A 20,659-nucleotide genomic window follows, 5' to 3' on the forward strand; every position below is an offset into this window, starting at 1 on the left:
ATTCACTTTCCTATTCTTCTTGTCATAAATTGTCACGTATAGAACAACTACAACGATTTCGGAACTGACAACGACTAAATCTCTAGAACAATAACAACCCTGTTATGTTGTTTTGCTGCCTAGAACATCTGTTCACCTATGATGAAACAACTGTTCCATCCATCATAGAACTTTAAGTGAACTTTTCCTCAAATACCAGCCACATTTTAACAAATTGTGGGCCCAGCAGTCAAAGCTATGCATGAGTGATGAATAAGCTTTTAGCATTTTCAAGTCGAGCAGATTCATATGTTTCAAAACATTGGCTCGACTCTGCTACTCTCATTCATTTGAGGCAAACATTACCGTGCACATCCTATCTGAGAAATCATAGGCAGTCACTGAGCCATCACTGGTTAGGTAGTTGAAATGTAATCGAATTCAAGTCAGTCTCATGAGTTATCCATAGCGTAATCTGTGTATTCTCAATGAGACATTCCAAATTTACACATTTAAGAAAAGCAAGAATCATCAAATGAAAATCTGGAGACCATTCTATTAACAAAAGGAAAAACGCTTCAAAACTCCAAAGCAATGCAATTCGATGCAAACAGGGTAAAACAGAGGACTTCTTTGCTCTCTCAAAGGCCTTTTCTTTTCCTTGCCTTTCAGGTTTTAACAAAGTTGTCTATTAACAAAGCTTAACTCTAACAGTAGCACCCATAATATTTAAATTTCTTCAATAAATATGCCCAACAAATACTAATTCATTAAAAAAAAAAAATCAATATTTTACCACTTGAGTCCCTACTGCATTAAAAAAAATAAATACTTCAGGCAGGGATTAAATGACCTCCCTATTGCACACAAAGTTTATGAAATTATCAAATAAGTCATGAAATACAGTTCAAATACACACTGCTTCCTTTATTTTTAACACAAAGATCACATAGGAAGCAATTAATATCTGTAGGCAGTGCCAACAGTAAGCTTAACACAAGCAGTTCAAATAGTAGATATTACACACTGATCACACAAAAATAAATAGCCAAATACATATATTTGTTTTCAATGGAGAAGATGATTCACTGCTACATTCTCAGCCTGATGAAATTTCCACCTGTTTTTTGGCAACAGAATAAATACAATACTCAGTTAAAATTATTTCCCTTGTCTAGAGAATGTACAAAAATACTTTGGAAGTTCTATATTACAGTTTTCACTCTTCAACATAAAAAAAAAGATAAAAAAATTCATATTTTATCGTTTTAACATGAGATCAAATTTATTGAAAACCTTCATGTCTAAAAAATAATTGAAATTTTGGGTTTTATAAAAATTATAAAAATAAAAAACTCTTTCCCTTGCCTAGAAAATTTACAAAAATACTTTGAAAGAGTTTGATATGGCTATGTATCATCTCATCTATCACCTATTATTTTAATACTAGAAGAATTATTTTATAATGTCTAGTTTAATTTTGTCAAAATATTTTAGAATATTTTGATTCATTGTCTGTGGTCTGTGAGTATCTATTCTAGACTCCAAAATTTTTAAGTTTGGTCCAACTTTAATGTTTGTTGTTTGCATACACTTGATTATCCAGTTGGGTTACCAGAAGCTCAGGTGCATATAGTATGGAATTCAAAGTGACAATACATGAAAAGAGTCATATGATGAATGTTACATAAATTATGTGTATGAAACTCTGAATTGACCGGCACACTCACACTAGAGGAAATCAATGGTAATTAGCAATCGATTAAAGACACACAGAATTTACATGGTTCACAATCAAATAATTGAGTCCACAATCATATAGTTGAAATTACATACTGACAATATTAAACAAGACTTGTTTATTTAAGGAAAAGATGAGTCAAAGGTTCATCATCTGTTCATGGTAAATAAAAGACAAATAGTCATCAGAAAAGATTGTATATTTCATTGATAAGTAATCCTAGACTAGGAATTTTTAAAAACATTTACATGCTGTCACATATATTAAATTCAACATGGAGGATTCTCTTCTTTATGATTTTTAGAATTTATTTTTATAGTATTTATAGGAGGAATTAAACTATGAAATTTGGATTGCATAACCTAAACAAAGAAAGGATTCTTTATAAAAAATTTGTAGATTTCATGTAGAGTTTCAGATAACTTTTAAAACTTGGATTAAATTTGAAAAATTTTATGTTCAATATTTTCATAGGTACAATTAAAAAAAAAAAAGCATAGCAAATAATCACATCTCATCTGTCAATTAATAAATTAATACTAGAGAAAAAATTTATTTAAGTTTACGAGACTGACCTGTTGATTTAGTAATACTTGTAATTAATATCTTTAAGAAGTTGCTCAAAATCTTCAGCTGAAAGAGAAGACAAAAATGTAATCTTGAAAAAATTATATCTCCTGGGTGTTTCGTTATAAGAGGCACGTATTTCCGAAATGTGATTAGTGAGCTTCTCCCAGTTGTCATCTTTTATCATGCAATAAACTGTCTTCAACATCATATCAAATAAAAGTGTCTTTAGGTTTCTGAGATGCTCAATTCCAGTTGGAATGTCCTTCAACAATGGGCATGATCCAATCTGAAGCTCTGTAAGACTAGGCATTGCACCTTTCTCTATCACCATCCGTTTCAGTTCTATGAATTCATAGAGACACAACACTTGGAGCTTTGGGAACCAGCCTTCTTTGAAATGCAATTCTTCATCATAGTCTCTCACAGTGAGAATAAACACCAACAAATTAGGCAGAGCTTGAAGGTCTCTCATCAAATCATTGGTTGATCCAACCAAAATCAATTCTAATCTGATTAGATTTTGAAGTTCAGAAATCCAAATTGGTAGCTTCTTGATATACATACCCAAGTCCAACCGCTCAAGACATTGAGGAGGAGAAGCCACCGATTCTAAATCAACAATCTCTTTTCCACTTGTCAACAATCTCACACTCAACCGTTCAAAGTTTTCCATATTCTCAACGATAGCAAACAAATCCCATACATCTCTATATACAAGATTAACCCTCAACTTTCTCAACTGTGTCAGCATCTTGAGCTCCTTAAGTGCTTCAGAATGTATATGCACTTTAAGTAGGCTTTGTAACTCTGTTAAAGCCCCAAAGCCTTTTGGTATTTTCACTAAATTATGGCAAGGTCCTTCATCGTTAATCTGTTGAAATATTAGACTTTGCAATTGTTTTAGATTCTTGATCTCAATTGAAAACTCCAACATGGGTGTCCATTTCAAATTCAGAGTCTCCAAGTTGATAAGCATGTTTATGGACTTGGGAAGTTCTTTCACTTTAGTATTTTTCAAACTTAAATAGTGCAAATGAAAAAGTTTTCCCACCCCATTAGGAAGAGAATCTACAGGGGCATTTTCAAAATCAAGTACCTTTATAAGCTTGAAAGTAGTAACAAGTGTAGTCATGAAAGACTTGGGCAATTTGCCTACATCGAAAAGAAAAACGGAACGAATTTTTGAATTTTTTATGCTCTCTAGAACTTCATCAATGCGTTCTTGTATTGAAATACGCCAAGTTTTACAAAAGTGATTCAAGTCTCTTTCATTTGAGAAAAGACAAAAATAGCATTCCTCCCTCTTTCTGTGAATGATCTCATACATCATATCATGAACTCTACAAAATCTAACTCGTCCAGACTCTGTTCTCTCTAAAACTTGAACCAAGTTTCTATCAATAAGCTCCTCCAAGTATTCTTCTACAAAATGCTTAGATTGAAGGTGGTTGTTGCTTTGGACAAAGCCTTCAGCCTTCCAAAGGCAAATTAATCTTCCAAATTTAACTTCATAGCCTTCTGGAAACACACCAAAGTATAAAAAACATGGCTTGAGATGGTGAGGGAGATTTTAATAACCTTCAAGCAAAACTTCATTGTAATCTTTAAGACGGGAATCACTACTTAGTTTTGACCCTAAATTATCAAGTATATTTCTCTATTCCAAAACAATCTTGTTCTTTCTTGAGAGAAGCCCAGCTACCGCAACAATTGCAAGAGGTAAACCTCCACATTTTGCAATGATTTGTTCAAATAACTACTTCAAGTTTGGAGGACAACTATTAGAGACAAATGCCTTTTTACAAAAAAGTTCCCATGCATTCTTTGAAGACAAGGTTTCAAGCATGTGAATATGAACCATTGAGAATGGTACAAATTCAGCCACTGCTTTATTTCGTGTTGTTAGCACTACTCTACTATTTTGGTTGTTCCCAAGTAAGGCATGCTCTACATCTTTCCAAAATTCAATTTTCCACACGTCCTCGAACACAATCATGTAACACTTGTCCTTTAAGTGTTCCCTCAACATCATGATCAAATCCCTCTTTTCCATTGTATCTACCTCCAATAGAGCTGACCCCATTTTACGATGAAGTTCTTTTACAATTATCCTTAGTAAATTTTTCTTTAACTACTCTTTCCCAACTGTGATCCAAGCTTGACAATCAAAATGCTTCTTCATTGCATCATCGTTATAAATTTTCCTGACAAGAGTGGTCTTGCCAAGACCTCCTTCACCCACGATCGCAATCACTAGCTGAATATTGGATGTTTTGTTAACTAACAAATTAATCAATTCTTCTTTAGTAGATCCAATACTCACAACCTCAGCGTCTTCAATGAAAAAAGAACCAACTCTAGAGTCATGAGGGATAACATTTCTCCCTCCATTGCTTGAACCTTGATCGATGTACCTGAAGTTGTAGAATTCTCCCCTATGTTTTCTTTCGGAAAGTGATAATTTGATATCTTCTATCTCAGTGGCAATTCCATGATGGAGTTTCAACATCTTTACGAAGTAGCAGGCCTTATGAATGTGACCAATGAGACACCTGCCTTGAGGAATTCTTGCTGCCTTCATTTTGTACTCATCAATGGCATCTTCAATTCGGAAAGCTTGTTCCCTCAATTGTTTCACCCAAGTTTTGACACCTTCATTTCTCCCTGCTCCTCCTTCTTGTGCAGCTCTTTTATCAGCATCCTTGAGTAAAGATCTGATGCTCTCCAGTTCAAGTTTGATGTCTTCAACTCCTTGTTTCACACGTCCCCGTAGGTTGATTTCTTGGACAAGCAAGGGACTCAACATCTGTATTACAGAGACCACTGCACCCTCTGCCATATCTCACCTTTCCCTTGTTACTCACTGCATTGATAACAAATCAACATATCTAAATCAATTAATTATTGGTTACTTTTCATTTATCTAATTGGCAAATAAAAAAGAGTGGAATTAAATGTTCAAATCATCATCCGTTTGCACTTGCCATTTTAGCCCATCTGAAAAAATCCTAGCATAAATTTTACTATTGTATACACGCATGAATAAATTAATATAAAAATTTCTTTGTAGAAGTTTTGGAGTAAAAATAAGTTCATCTTTATTCTAAAGAAATGATTGATAAATGGAAAGAAACCAACTCAATACTTACACTTAACCAAATTTTGAAAGGATCCCCGCCGTGTCTATCTTTCTCCAGGCAAAAGTGGATAATCTTTTATTGCTTTGTGATATTATTATAACTGATAAGCACACCAAGCCCACCACAAACTCCTTTCTGCCTTCGTACATAAAATTAAAATGTATTAGCAAGTTGAAGAGCCAGAGGGAAATAGTGATGGTGATTGAGGTGTTTCAAGTGATCAGAGACAGGGGATTAAAGAGATTAAAGCAGTATAAATTAATGTTTTATTTTTATTTCTTTTGTATAATAAACTCGGATAAAAGTTTTGTCATTGACCTCGATAGAAGCAGTTCTTTTAATTTTATATATTGATCTTATCACATGATGCAGTTGTTAAGTGCGGATCATCTTTGAAATTGCTTTAATTTACTTTAATAATTATCTTGTTGGCATGCTGAAGACTCTCCCTGAGTAATGCCAATTCCTGATATGAGTAGGAGCCTACTTTTGATTGGAACAATGGTTGACATAGGAATAACGTGTAGTTGTGACAGAACATCATATGCAAGATGACTCGAGGATCCATTCTTATTTTAAAAGGAACTCGATATGGTGCTCTTTTTAGGCTGTTGGCTAATGTTGTTACAAGTCATCTTAAAGGTGGCAATATTAATGAAAAGGCAGGAGCTGAAGAAATCAATACTGCAATGTTGTGGCATCAACGAATGAAGCACATTGGAGAGGCAGGTTTTTCTATGCTGGTGACTGGAAAAATTGCTGAAAGAAATCCTGGTTGCTCAATGGGATTGAGATTTTGTGAACAATGTTTACAAGGCAAAAATTTGAGTTAACTTTTAGTCCACAGACACGAGGACGTCTGAGATTTCTGAATAAATTCGCAACGATGTCTTTGGGTATGACATATCATTCATATATGACTTCAGTCAATACTATTGGATTTATTTTAGGTGAATCAAGTCAGAAGCATTAGAAAAGTCTTGTGAGTGGAAGTTTTTGATAGAAAATCAATTGGATAAGAAGATCAAGATCTTGCGAACAAACAATGGGGGAGAATTTTGTCGTGACAGATTTGAACAATTTTGTGCGGCACCTAGAATTACAAGGCAAAAGACAACACCATGCAAGCCCTAGCTGAATGGGGGAAGTTTAATGTCTCAATTGGTCACTTTTGGAGAAGGTGAGATGTAAGTTAAATGTGACATATTTAGGGTCTGAATTTTGGGCAGAGGCTACAACAATGGAATGTTATTTGAAGAATGTCTCACCAACATCAACAGTTAAACACATGATGCCATCTGAAGCCTTGTGTGGGAGAAAACCAAATCTGTTTCATGTTGACATGCCCGAAGAGAAGAAAAGTAAGCTTGACAACAAATCTGAAAGGTGCAAGTTTGTGGGCTTTAAATATGGCATCAAGTGCTCCAAGCTGTGGAATCCTGTGAGCAGAACCATCATTTGACAACAGAGATGTTGCATTTAGTGAGACCCAACAATGTGTGGCCTTAGAATAATAGAAACAGTCCAAAAAGGTGATCTTTGATGTGACTACAATGAAGTAACAAGAGGAGAAAATTCCTAATAATGTTGCACAAATGGTTAACTCAAAATCTGTAGAATCTGAACATAATTACCAATTCGACAGTACAATAGATTATAGCTCATTGGATGGTCCCGATGATGATCTAATGAAGAGAATGTGATGCCACCAAATATGAGGAGGCATCAACATGTTTCTTAAATCTTTGAGTGCAATGTACACATTGAATGTGAGTGGTGATGAACCAAGGAGTGCCAAGGAAGCAAGAGCCATGAAGGATGTTTATCTGTTGGAGCCTGTGAAGAATGAGGAGATGCATTCACTTTATAAAAATAAGACATGGAGCCTATGTAAATTGTCTAAAGATCAAAAAGCAGTTGGAAGCGTTCTCTGTGGTAAATGCATATGATCTCAAGGTTCAGCAACTGGATGTAAAGAAAACTTTCTTACACAGTGACGTGGAAGAAGAAATTTACAAGAGTCAATCTTAGGGGTTCCTTTGCAAAGGAAATGAATACTTGGTGTATAGATTGAATAAAGTCTCTCTATAAACTTAAACAATCACCAAGAATGTGGTATCAAAAATTTGATATCCATATTCTTCAGCATGGCTACAGACACAATAATGCTGATCATTGTGTATATGTAAAGATGTTATACAATAAATTTGTTATTCTTACATCATATGTTGTTGGCATATTACTAATAGGAAACAGTAAGCAATTAATTAAATCTGTCAAAGGTTTGTTGGCTGCGTAGTTTCATATGATGCTGTAAATACTATTTTGGGGATGCAGATTATAAGAAAACTGTGGTTAAGGCAAAAGAAGTACATTGAAGAGGTGTTAAAGATCCCATGAAGACTCCTAAGGCCTTAAAGCAAATATCTTCAGATCAGCGCCGAAAATCTGAAGAAGAAATTGAAGAGATGACACATATACCATATGCCAGTGTTGTAAGGAGTCTAATGTATGTCATGGTTTGCAAGCGACCTGATATTGCCTTAGCAGTGGGAGTGCAAAGTCATTACATGTCCAATCCTGCCAAAAAGCATTACAGTGCAGTCAAACAAATCCTAAGGTTTCTTCATGGGACTTCAGATTTTGCGCTTTCTTATGGAAACTGGATGAATTAAATGTCACAGGATTTGTGGAAGCTAATTAGGAAGGAGATCTCGATGGTAGGCATTCAGCTAGTGGGTATGTTTTTAACATGTTTGGTGCAACAATTTGTTGATTAAGAGACATAGTTTTGTGGCCTTTCCATCTACGGAAGCAGAATACATGACATTGACACAAGCTCGCAAGGAACCTATGTGGTCATGCAAGTTGAGTACAGAGCTTGGTTTCAAGCTTGATGCAGTGCAGATAGGGTGTGACAATCAAGGGGCTATTTATTTAGCCAAAAATCAAGCCCTAATTTCACACACAACACATTGGCGTACAATACAACTTCATCAGACATTTGGTAGAATAAAAAGGGGTTTTGTAAGCAGAGACGTCAATGGGCCGGGCCGGGCCGACACCGGCTCAACCCATTGGGCTAATGGGCCAGGCCCTAGGCTCAAACAGTAACTGGCCTTCGAGGTGAGCCGACCTGTTAAAATATAAAGACCCAAAGCCCAGCCCATATACTAACGGGCTTTAAATGGGCCGGGCCAGGCCTTAATCTAATTCCCCTCTTGATTTATACTTGAAATTTAATATATTTAATGGTTTGGAAAAAAAATTCTATGGGTTAATGGATACTTATGTAACTTAATAACTTGTAAGAAATTAGTAATTTTTACATAAAATATTTTACACTGAAAAGGAAAGAAAAGAAAAACAATTTTTCAGTTATCAAATTTTCATAAGATTTCCCATTCCTTTGTAATAATATTGAATTAGAAAGTGAGGGTTAACATAATTTTCGTTCATATAAAAAAAATATTATTGTATAATTAATTGTTATTATTTATTTAAAATTATTTAATTATATAAAAATATATCAATTTTATGTCAATAATAAATATGTATAAATTTATTATAAAATATATCAATAAAAAAAATATAATTTAAATATATGATAAAAGAATAATTTTAAGTTAAAAATAAAATAATATTTAATTATTTAATAAAATATATAAATTATATATAAAAAATAAATACAGGCCTAAAATTATATTAACAAAAGATAACTGCTATCATGATCTCGCTTTTTAATGCAATTTATTTTCATTCAATTTTTTGATTAATATATATTTTTATTTCTTCTAATTCCACTCAACATTGTAGAAGCTGGCAGAAGCAAAAATTTGTTTCTGCCGCGCCAGAAAAAAAAATAATTTTTTTATTATAAACAGTATCATACCGGGCCAAGCCAGCCCAAGAGTCTAATATTAAAGCCTAAGGCCCGGCCTGACACTCAACAATACTGGGCCGGGCTTTTTTTCGTGCTTCAGGCCGAGCCTCCATTCAACCCGGCCCAATTGACAAGTCTATTTGTAAGAGAAGGTCGGTCAACATAGTAGTAATCAAGGTAGATTTCTTGACAAAAGCAGTTAGCTTGGCAAAGTATATGGTGTGCTACTAAGGTTAGTTTACATTGTGCAAGTACTCCCAAGTGAGAGATCAATGGAATTGGGCATCTCTTCGTTTATAAGGTGCTGTGCATACACACATGGTCTTGCTGCATTAATTTCAAAGGGTGGGCGTCCCAGTCCCCATTGAATATCAGGGTTTGTCAAATAGATATGAATCCTAGTTTATAAACACATTATTCTACTCTGTAAGTGATACAGCAATTCATCAGCAAATTCATTCATAATAATTAGAGAGATGAGAAAATATTGAAATAATTTTGACTTTGGTCAACATATCCCTGTTTTGGATAAATCACGACAAATCCCCGGTACTTTCTTATTTTAGTTCATTCAAAAAGAAACCAATTCAATACTTTCACTGGCTAAATTTTCAAAGGATCCCAATTGTGTCTAAAACAACTGAATCGGATGAAGATAAATGAAAGAAACCAATTCAGTTCTTCCACTGATTTCAGTTGTGTCTATCTTTCTTCAGGCAAAAGGAGATAATCTTTTTCTGCAGCCGAAAAAAAAAAAAAATCAGAAGAAATGATATATCGAACTTTGTGATATAATAACTAAAAAGCACGCCATTGCCATCACAAACTCCTCCTTCATCACGCCATGCCTGCATACATAAAATCAGAACATATCAGCCAGAGAGAGATGGTGACGAATATGAAGATCTTTAATGGTTAAACAAATATTACCATGGAAGTAGAGTTGGTTTTCAAGTAAAGAGAGTGAGGCATCAACTAGTTATCTTGCCTAAAACATTCTGATCTTCCCTGGATTCCTTAATGAACATGGTTTATTTTTATTTCTTTTGAATAAAAAACTTGAATAAAGTTTTGTCATTGACCTCGGTAGAAGCAGGTCTTTTAGCATTATATACGCCAAAGGACTATTCCCATCCAAGTTTTAGTCTAATCGCCAAAATACACCAATGTCAGATAAAAATTCTAAACATTCATTTATAAACTAACTTTTGTTAAATTTTTTTCGTTAGAAGGAAAGATAAAATTGCTATTTTACCACTAAACCCTAAAAATTTATATGATTTCCTCCCTTGATTTAGAAAACTAACAATTTTCCCTTAGAATTAAATTTTAAAAAGTGACATTTCCCCCCCTTCAAATCTCTCAGTGAATGGCAACCGCTCTCTCCCTCCTAGCAATGGCTTTCCCTCTAATGTCTTCTCTCCATTTGAAGCCCTTTCTCTTCATTTGGGTTTTGTCTAGACAACAAAAGCGTTGTCTAGACGAATTATTGTCGTTTGGGTGACAATGCCACATCCAAACCAAAGGTGGAAGTTGTAATACCCAAAAACTAATATAAGTGTACAATAAAATTTAGAAATTTCTTAATCAAATAAAGTCTTAAATACAATTTTTTTTTTTCAAACTTACAACATTATAACAAAAATAATTGTCCTCAATAGAAAACATACAATTAAATAGATACAATTTTTTTTATTTAGTCAACCCTTTTTTACTCCTTATTCCTTAATTGTTAAACAATCACTCACACTATGTCAAAATCTAATATGCAAAAAATTAATGATAAGGAGGTGAGTTGTCAACTTGGTAAGAAGAAACTAAATATGATATATACACACAAAAACATTTAATTCAAACATTGACAAGGAAAGTCAAACCAAATCAAATGTTTACGCATATAAAACAATGTATAAAGACCAAAATATATCAAAAATTTTCATATATCAATCTCAAAAATATTTTAAGACTCATATCACATAGTATCACTTGTACTCCCAATGACCCGATCAAAATTTTAGAATCAGATATTACCTCTCATCTTGGTGACCTGGCCAGAATTTAGAAATATGCACAACAAAATAGATAATCTAATTAGACCAAACTTATAGTTTTAAAGTTCAGAGCAAATATTCATAGATAGTGGACAATAAGTCAATACCACATATATATACAAAATTTCATATCATAAATGTACCATAAGTAATCTTTATTAAATCAATGTTTAAGCAATTAAAATTTGGGTGAAACAAAAACGTTTACAGAAATATTATGTAACTTGCAAAAACATTTATATATAAACAAAATAAACTATTCATTTAACTTACGAAAACATTTATATATAAACAAAATGAAATATTTATATAAATTATGAAAACATTTGTATAAATGTTTGGGTTTAATAAAAAACGTGTATAAAAATATTTTATAACTTATGGAAACCAAAATCTTCATATTTGACTATCATTTCTAAATATATAGGGTCAAAAATCAAACATTCATATGCATACAAAACAAATAGTTTCTACTTACCTTGATTTAGAGCAAAGATTCATACAACTTTTATATGTTTCAAGCTACCATGCAAAACCTACTCAAATTCTAGCCACAATCAATGAATTCAACTTATATCAACAACTCTTAGAAATCCGCCTAGATTACATTGAAAAACCTCAATTCAAACCTGATTTCACAAATTCTAAAAGTACCCAAATGAACAACCCTAGACCTAACTAACATATGTCTATACTGTACAACATTTGTTTCATGAATTTTATAAATTTCTATACAAATTGAAATATTACAAAATTTGGCAATGACAAAAAACACATATAAATAGTTTATCAGAAAAAAATATTCAAGTTAAAAAGATATAAAAACTTCTCAAAAAATAATTTCTTCTACAGCTAAATATTCTCCTGTCATTGTTAATTAATAAATATTAAAAACATAAACTTATACATAAACGATGATATATTACTATATAAATATGTTTTTAACTTAAAATTCAATCAATCACATGATAATATGTTGTCTTTTGTGGATACACTGAGTTAATAATGAGTTTCACTTTCTTCTTACTCTTTTCTTCCAGGTCTTCTATGTGTTCTATACTCACATGTTCTATGGCCAGTTAAATGGATTATTTTACTTTGTTTTCAGTATGATGGCCTTCTTGGGCCTAAAATGATACAATACTCTCAATTTTTAAGTCTTAATTGCCCCAGCAGTATATATTTGAAATTTTTCAGCAGCTAAAGCAATTATCTCTAATTGCAGAAAGATACAGTAAGAAAATCTGGCAGGGATCAAAAGCGGGAAGCTCTCTATCTTTTGTGTCTGGATAAATGAAGTTATTCATTTAGAAAAAAAACAAATAAAGCACTAAGAAAACTCAGTACATCAACAGGAAGATACTTAATTACAAAGATATGATCAGCATCATTTAAAGTGTTATTGGAGTAACCTTATGTTTCTTTCTAGCCATGAATTTGATACATATTTGCACTTAAAGGAAGCTTCAAAGTAACCATACCAAAAGTTTTGCAGTTTGAGACTCTTCTTCAATCACACGCTCGCTTTCCTCAGGCTAAAGGACTATTTCCCCCCCTCAAGTTTCAGTGCATTCTCAAAGTCACACTCATGGGGTTTGAAAAACTCAAAACTCTACTCATGTGCTAATTTCTGTTAAAAGAGGTAAGAGTAAAATCATTATTTCATTAATAATATTAAAAAAATATAAAATTCATTATGTTTTTCTCCTACAGTTTTAAAAACTAATAACCTCACCCTGCCTAAAGTCTTCATTGACTCTATCAATTCTTCTGGAATAGATGAAGTCTTCGTCGATTCCATAAAAATCGATGAAGACCTGTCTTTGTTGTTTCTTCTTGTGTCAGAGAGTAAAGATCCGGTGGTCAAAGATGGTGGGTTAAAATGTTGTTGTCGATGGTTGAAGAGCGGCTGGAAAATAATCCCTCAGTTTTTTTTTTTTGGGGGGGTGGGGAGGGAATGTTACTTTTGAAAGTTTGAAAACTTTAGGTAGGATTACAGTTATTAGTTTTTAAAACTTAGAGAAAAATAGAATAAATTTTATATTTTTTTAATATTGTTAATAAAATGATGATTTTGCCATTGCATTTAACAAAAAATTTTAATAATAGTTGACTCAAAGGTGAGACTTTAGGTTTTTTTAAACCCCATAGATGTGACTTAAAAAACGCACTTAAATTTGGGTGGGAAATAGTCTTTTGGCCTTTTCTTAATTAAGATTTTAGTCCAACACAGTTTGTTTGTAATAGCAATGAAAAAGTAAAAGATTCCTTCACTCTAAGCTACATCTTTATGGTGGCACAGGCCAATCACATAAGTTCATATTAAGAATAAGTTGTGAATGAAAGCAAGAACCGGAACCAAATCTGCTTTTTAGTTCATTATCAAGAAATCCTTGAAGTTGTATATTTTCATCCTGCGTCAGATCAAACTTAGAGACTTGGACAGAACAATAGCGGTGCAAGAAACTGATGACCAATAGCTGGAGAAAATGGAGTGACACAAGTTTTAACGATGATAAGGCTATCCAGGCAGAGTAGCATGCCATAACTAGATCTTCCGCCAATTAACATGTGTACACAGGCTTTTCATGCAAGGGTTTTAGATGTATTACATTTAGAACTTGAAGAACTCAGCAAGATGCACAAGAAATTATATAATAAGAAGCAGCCCCAAACCCTCACAGTTTGAATCAGCAGCACAAAAATATAATACCAAACTTGGTAGTTTAGAGCATTACAAATGGAAATTTTTACCATTACCATCAATCAAAATTGAATCCTTACCACTACCCTCAAAATTGAACAGACCCTTTAGCCTTGTTAGCCTCTAAAAACAGTTCAAGTGCCTTCGTTTGCATTAACTTCAACATAATTAAGAGCCTATTATTCCTAGAAGGAACTAAGCTCTGTTGTAAACCAAGAAGCACCACAAAATCAAGAGAAACCTTAACCATCTCTTCTACAAGCCGATGAGACAATCCTTGAACGAGCAAAGCCGCCAACCCTTGGTCAAAACAGAGTCAGAATCAGCTTCAAACACAACATTCTTCTTCTCATCAAAGTAGGCTCTAATCCAGACCTGAGAGACACACAACCTTCCACTTTATTTTCCCTCGTTTTGAACTGGGTATGAAGTGGCTTGAGATTCTTTCCGTAAAACAAGAGCTGCTCGTACTTGGCTTTGCGTTCTTGCACGGACTGGAAGAGTTTTATGATGTCTTGGAGCTTTGAAGGGAGCTGTTCGAGGGGCTGAAGAGTGGCAGACGACCGTGGATGAAAGTGATATTTTGTAAAAGTGAGGGCGCATGAGATATTTTTGCGGGGTTTTGGAGAGAGAGTTGACTTGCTAGTGACCAAGCGAAGAGAAGACTCGGCCCACATAAAGGGGTGGATGTCCTTCCAATCTTTAGCTGATTAAATTGCCACCCATTTGATTGAGAAAATATCAATTGTTGCACTCTTGACCTATGTAAGCATCAATGATGATATGTTAGAGGGTCCAACTCTCTTTGTTTAATCCATAGGTCCACTTAAGTTTTAACTAGACGTGACAATTTATATTATTGAATAGATCGTGTTCGTGATGTATAAGTCTGATTTTTAAATAAAAAACCAGCAATTTTAATCTAATCTGAATAATAATAGTATCAAAAAGGTTGTGTAGTAAATCATCAATAGATGGGACTTCAACAAGCTGCGCTCTGTCTGCTTGATGCTAATAAGGAGGTCATAACCTTTTGGAATTATCAAGGCCAACAACACAAAGCAGATGTAATTTTTCAAAGTCACGAGCAGCTGAAGGGCTCATCTTTCCCAATTTGACAAAGTCTGCTCCCTTTTCTTCCTAGAAATTGTTTTTCTTTAAGAGAGACAATAAAAGTTTAAATGTTGGCTGTCAGTGAGCCATCACTTGTTAGATGGTTGAAATGTAATCGAATTCAAGAGCCATGGTTGATTCAGTCTGATGAGTTATCCCTAGCACAATCTGTGTATTCGCAATGACATCTTCCAAATTTACACATTTAAGAAAAGCAAGAATCATCAAATGAAAATCTGGAGACCATTCTATTAACAAAAGCAAAAACGCTTCAAAACTCCAAAGCAATGCAATTCAATGCAAACAGGGTAAAACAGAGGACTTCTTTGCTCTCTCAAAGGCCTCTTCTTTTCCTTGCCTTTCAGACTTTAACAAAGTTGTATATTAACAAAGCTTAGCACCCATAATCTTTAAATTTCTTCAATAAATATGCCCAACAAATACCAATTCAAGAAGCAGATATCACACACAAAGTTTTATGAAATTATCAAATAGTTGATGAAATACAGTTCAAATACACACTGCTTCCTTATTTTTAACACAAAGATCGCATAGGAAGCAATTAATATCTGTAGGCAGTACCAATAGTAAGCTTCACACAAGCAGTTCAAACAGTAGATATTGATATGACACACTGATCACACAAATGTAAATAGCCAAACACATATATTTGTTATCAATGGAGAAGATGATTCACTGCTACATTCTCAGCTTGAAGAAATTTCCACCTGTTTTTTGGCAACAAAATAAATACTATACTCAGTTAAAATGAATAATTGAAAATTTTATTTAAATAAAAATTATGAAAATTAAAAATTCTTTCCTTCGCCTAGAAAATTTACTAAAATACTTTGATATGTTGGTGTATTTTCTTATATATCTCCTATTATTTTAATACTGGAATAGTTAATTCTGTAATGTCTAGTTTAATTCTACCAAAGTATTCTATAATATTTTGACTCTTTGTCTGTGGTATGTGAATATCTATTTTAGACTCTAAAAGTTTCAAGTTTGGTCCAACTAAAATGTTTTTATTTGCGTACATTTTTGAATATCTAGTTTGCTTACTGGAAGCTCAGGTGCATATAGCATGGAATTTAGAGAACAAATGACAAATGATTTGTACCAGAGTATAAGTGACACTACACGACATAAGTTATAAGATAAATGTTAGCTAAGTCATGCCTAGTATATGTACAAAATGGTTGTAAAATTAATTAACTCACTCAAAACTCTGAACTGAATTGCACACTCACACAAGAGAAAATCAATGACAACTAGGAATTTAATGATACTCTTCATCATTTGACTCTCACTTTCATTGAGCTTATCATTGTTAAGTAATCCTAGACTTGAAATTTTTTAAAAACGTTTACATGCTGTCACATATATTGAAATCAACATGGAGGATTGTCTTCCCTATGATTTTTAGAATTTATTTTTATAATATTTATACAAGAATTAGACTATGAAATTCGGATTGCATAACTTAAGAAAAGAAAGGATTCATCATAAAATTTTTAAAGATTTTTAGACATCATGTCAAGTTTCAAATTATTTTTAAAACTTGGATTAAATTTGAAAAATTCCATGTTGTGTATTTTCATATGTACAACAACAAAAAAATCATAGCTTATAACCACATCTCATTAGTGAATTAATAAATTAATACTAGAGAAAGAATTTATTTAATTTTAGGAGACTGACCTATTGATTTAGTAATCCTTGTACTTAATATCTTCAAGAAGCTTCTCAAAATCTTCAGCCGAAAGAGATGACAGATACTTGGTTGTGTAAGAATTATATAGGTCAATCCTTATTCGTTTACAAGTGGCACGTATTTGGGGAATGTGATTAGTGAGCTTCTTCCAGTTGTCATTTTTGACCATGCAATAAACTTCCTTCAACATCATATGAAATACAAGTGTCTTTAGGTTTCTAAGATGCTCAATGCCAATTGGAATCTCCTTTAACAATGGGCATGGTCCAATTAACAGCTCTGTAAGACTAGGCATTGCACCTTTCTCAATCATCAACCATTTCAATTCTTTGATGTCAAAGAGACTCAAGTATTGGAGCTTTGGGAACCAACCTTCTTTTACATGCAATTCTTCATCAGAGTCTCTTACCCGGACACTAAAAACTAATAAATTAGGTAGAGTTTGAAGTACCCTCATGGAATCATTGGCTGATCCAACCAATCTCAACTTTAATTTGATTAGATTTTCAAGTTTACAAATCCAAACTGGTACCTTCTTGATATACATGGCCAAGCCCAACCGCTCAACACATTGAGGAGGAGAAGCCACGGTTTCTAGATCAACAATCTCTTCTCCAGTTGTCAACAATCTCACACTCAACTGTTCAAGTTTTTCCATATTCTCGACGATACCAAACAAATTCTTTGCATCTCTATTTGCAAGACTAACACACAACTTTCTCAATTGCGTCATCATCATAAGCTCCTTAAGTGCTTCAGAATTTAGATGCACTCTAAGTAGCCTCCGCAACTTCGTTAAAGCCCCAAAGCCTTCATGTATTTTCACTGCATCTTGATAAGGACCTTCAAAGTCCAACCGTTGAAATATTAGATTCTGCAATTTTTTCAGATTCTTGATCTCAACCGAAAACTCATGCATAGGAGTCCACTTCAAATTCAAAGTCTCTAAGTTGAGAAGCATGCCTACGGACTTGGGAAGTTCTTTCACATTTGTATTTTTCAAACTTAAATAGTGCAAATGAAAAAGATTTCCCACCCCATCTGGAAGAGAATCGATGGGGGCATTTTCAAAATCAAGTATCTTTAAAAGCTTGAATTCAACAAGTGTAATCATGAAGGATTTCGGCAATTTGTCTACATTGAAAAGATAAATGGAACGAATCTTTGAGTTTTTTATGCTCTCTAAAACACCGTTTGTGCTTTTATGTAATGAAATACGTCGAGTTTTACTAAAATGATCCAAGTCTCTTTCATTTAAGAAATGACAAAAATCACATTCTTTCATCTTTCCACGAATAATCTCGTACATCAAATCATGAACTCTACAACTTTCAACTCGTCCAGAAGCTTTTCTCTTTGAAACTTGAACCAAGCTTCTATCAATAAGCTCTTTTAAGTATTCTTGTGCAACATGCTCAGAAAGAAGGTTGTTGTTGCATTGGACAAAGCCTTCAGCCATCCAGAGGCGAATTAATCTCCCAAATCCAATTTCGTAGCCTTGTGGAAACACACCAAAGTATAAAAGACATGACTTGAGATGGAAAGGAAGATCATAATAACCTTCAGACAAAACTTTGTTGCAATCTTTAAGATGGGAATCATTGCTTAGTTTTGACCCTAAATTATCAATTATATTTCTCCATTCAGAAGCAATTTTACTCCTTCTCGAGAGAAGCCCAGCTATTGCAATAATTGCTAGGGGTAAACCTCCACATTTTCCAATGATTTGTTTAGATAACTCCTTCAAGTTTGGAGGACAACAATTGTTAGAGCCAAATGACTTTCTGCAAAAAAGTTCCCATGCTTTCTCAGAAGACAAGGTTTCAAGCATGTGAACATGAACTATTGAGAGAGGTATGAATTCAACCACTGCTTTATTTCGTGCCGTTAGCATTACTCTACTATTTCTGTTGTTATCAATTAAAGCATGCTCTATGTCTCTCCAAAAATCAATTTTCCACACATCATCGAACACAATCATGTAACACTTATCCTTTAAGTATTCCCTCAACATCATGATCAAATCCCTCTCTTCCATTTTGTGTGTCTCTAATAGAGTAGACCCTACTAAACGATAAAGTTCTTGTATAATTGTCCTCAGTAAATCTTTCTTCAAGTATTCTCTCCCAATTGTGATCCAAGCCTGGCAATCAAAATGCTTCTTCACCACATTTTCATTATAAATTTTTCCGACAAGAGTGGTCTTGCCAAGTCCTCCTTCACCCACCACTGCAATCACTGACCGAATATTAAATGTTCTATTCACTAATAAATCAGTCAATTCTTCTATAGTAGATTCAATACCCACAACCTCAACATCTTCAATGAAAAAGGAACTAACTCTAGAGTCATGAGGGATAACATTTCTCCCTCCACTGCCTGAACCTTGATCAATGTACCTAAAGTTGTAGAATTCTCCCCTACGTTTTATTTTGGAAAGTGATAATTTGATATCTTGGATCTCAGTAGCAATTTTACGACGGTGTTTTGCTTTATGAATGTAACCAATGAGACCTCTGCCACGTGCTACGTTCATTATATACTCATCGATGGTATCCTCAATCCTGAAAGCTTCTTCCCTCAATTGTTTCACCCAAGTTTTGACACATTCATTGCTCCCTGCTCCTCCGTCTTCTTCTTCTTGTGCAGCTCTTTTATCAGCATCCTTGAGTAAAGATCTGATGCTCTCCAGTTCACGTTTGATGTCCTCAACTCCTCGTTTTGCACTTCCCAGTAAATCGATTTCTTGGCCAAGCAAGGGAATCAACATTTGTATAACAGAGATCACTGCACTCTCTGCCATATCTCACCTTTTCGTTGTCACTCACTGCATTGATAACAAATCAACATCTCTGAAGTCAATCAATTATTGGTTGCCTTTCATTCATCTATTTGGCAAATAAAAAAGAGTGAAATTAAATCTTAAAATCACATCCGTTTGCACTAGCCATTTTAGCCCATCTCACTAAATCCTAGCATGAATTTTACAATTATATATACATGAATAAATTAATATACAAATTTCTCTGTAGAGGTTTTGAGCTAAAAAAAAAACAGTTCATTTTTATTCTAAAGAAATGGTAGATAAATGAAGAGAAACTAATTCAATACTTGCACTTACCAAAATTTGAAAGGATCTCAGTTGTATCTATCTTTCTTCACACAAGAGGGATAATCAAGGGAGAGACAGGAGATAACAGAAATTGGGGCAGCAGCTAGTTGTGCAACCTTGTCCTTATCGAGGATAGAAAGTGGATGCCAGACATGTTTTCTCAGAGCAAATTAATGTGAAAATAAACAACACACGCTTTGGGCCTGCGGTCAGCCCGCGTGAAGTTGACCAAGTCAAAAGTGTCCCGTCCAGAGCAAAGTGAGGTTTGGACGTCAGGTAATGTCACAGGAATGAATTAATGGTTACGTTTGAGTAAATTTTTATTGAAAAAAAGGAAAATTATTATTACGAAATTGACATTGTATTTGGATAAGATACCATGTCTTATGTTAAGTTTTTTTTTAGTATGTTCTAAAATATCTTTCATATTAGTAATATATAAGCTTTTGAAATTTAAACGTCTTGATATCGTAGTAATTTGAATTTTGTAATAGATTATCATTATTTAGGAAATGCATATATGAGATATGATTTTTTAAAGAGATACATGATGTTGGCAAAAAGATTAGACCCATAGGTGGTGATATATGTTGACAAAAATCACAGTCCTTCATCTTTTTATAAATGATCTTTGTACATTATATCA

The 20,659-nt window shown here is 33.6% G+C and overlaps 2 protein-coding genes and 1 pseudogene across 3 annotated transcripts; all 3 read right to left on the reverse strand.

Moving 5' to 3' along the window:
- Nucleotides 1-2,303: 2,303 nt before the first annotated feature.
- On the reverse strand, nucleotides 2,304-4,373 carry LOC123207233 (disease resistance protein RPM1-like). The gene is made up of 2 exons (XM_044624577.1): nucleotides 4,149-4,373; nucleotides 2,304-3,764 (listed from the first exon to the last, which is right to left on the reverse strand). The coding sequence occupies exons 1-2, from the start codon at nucleotides 4,371-4,373 to the stop codon at nucleotides 2,304-2,306; spliced, it is 1,686 nt and encodes a 561-aa protein (XP_044480512.1).
- A 9,565-nt stretch (nucleotides 4,374-13,938) lies between these two features.
- On the reverse strand, nucleotides 13,939-14,939 carry LOC123207234 (annotated as a pseudogene).
- Nucleotides 14,940-15,641: 702 nt separating this feature from the next.
- Nucleotides 15,642-20,180, reverse strand: LOC123207220 (disease resistance protein RPM1-like). Of its 2 annotated transcripts, none has more exons than XM_044624527.1 (3): nucleotides 20,023-20,180; nucleotides 16,889-19,728; nucleotides 15,642-15,909 (listed from the first exon to the last, which is right to left on the reverse strand). In XM_044624527.1, exon 2 carries the CDS (start codon nucleotides 19,702-19,704, stop codon nucleotides 16,897-16,899), a length of 2,808 nt encoding a protein of 935 aa, XP_044480462.1. In that variant the 5' UTR covers nucleotides 19,705-19,728; nucleotides 20,023-20,180; the 3' UTR covers nucleotides 15,642-15,909; nucleotides 16,889-16,896. The 2 variants fall into 2 exon arrangements, with proteins under 2 accessions (XP_044480462.1, XP_044480463.1); XM_044624528.1 differs by having other exon boundaries at nucleotides 16,889-19,789; nucleotides 20,023-20,177.
- Between the last annotated feature and the right edge of the window lie 479 nt (nucleotides 20,181-20,659).

The sequence above is a fragment of the Mangifera indica genome, unplaced genomic scaffold (genome assembly GCF_011075055.1).
Source record: "Mangifera indica cultivar Alphonso unplaced genomic scaffold, CATAS_Mindica_2.1 Un_0066, whole genome shotgun sequence".
NCBI lineage: Eukaryota > Viridiplantae > Streptophyta > Magnoliopsida > Sapindales > Anacardiaceae > Mangifera > Mangifera indica.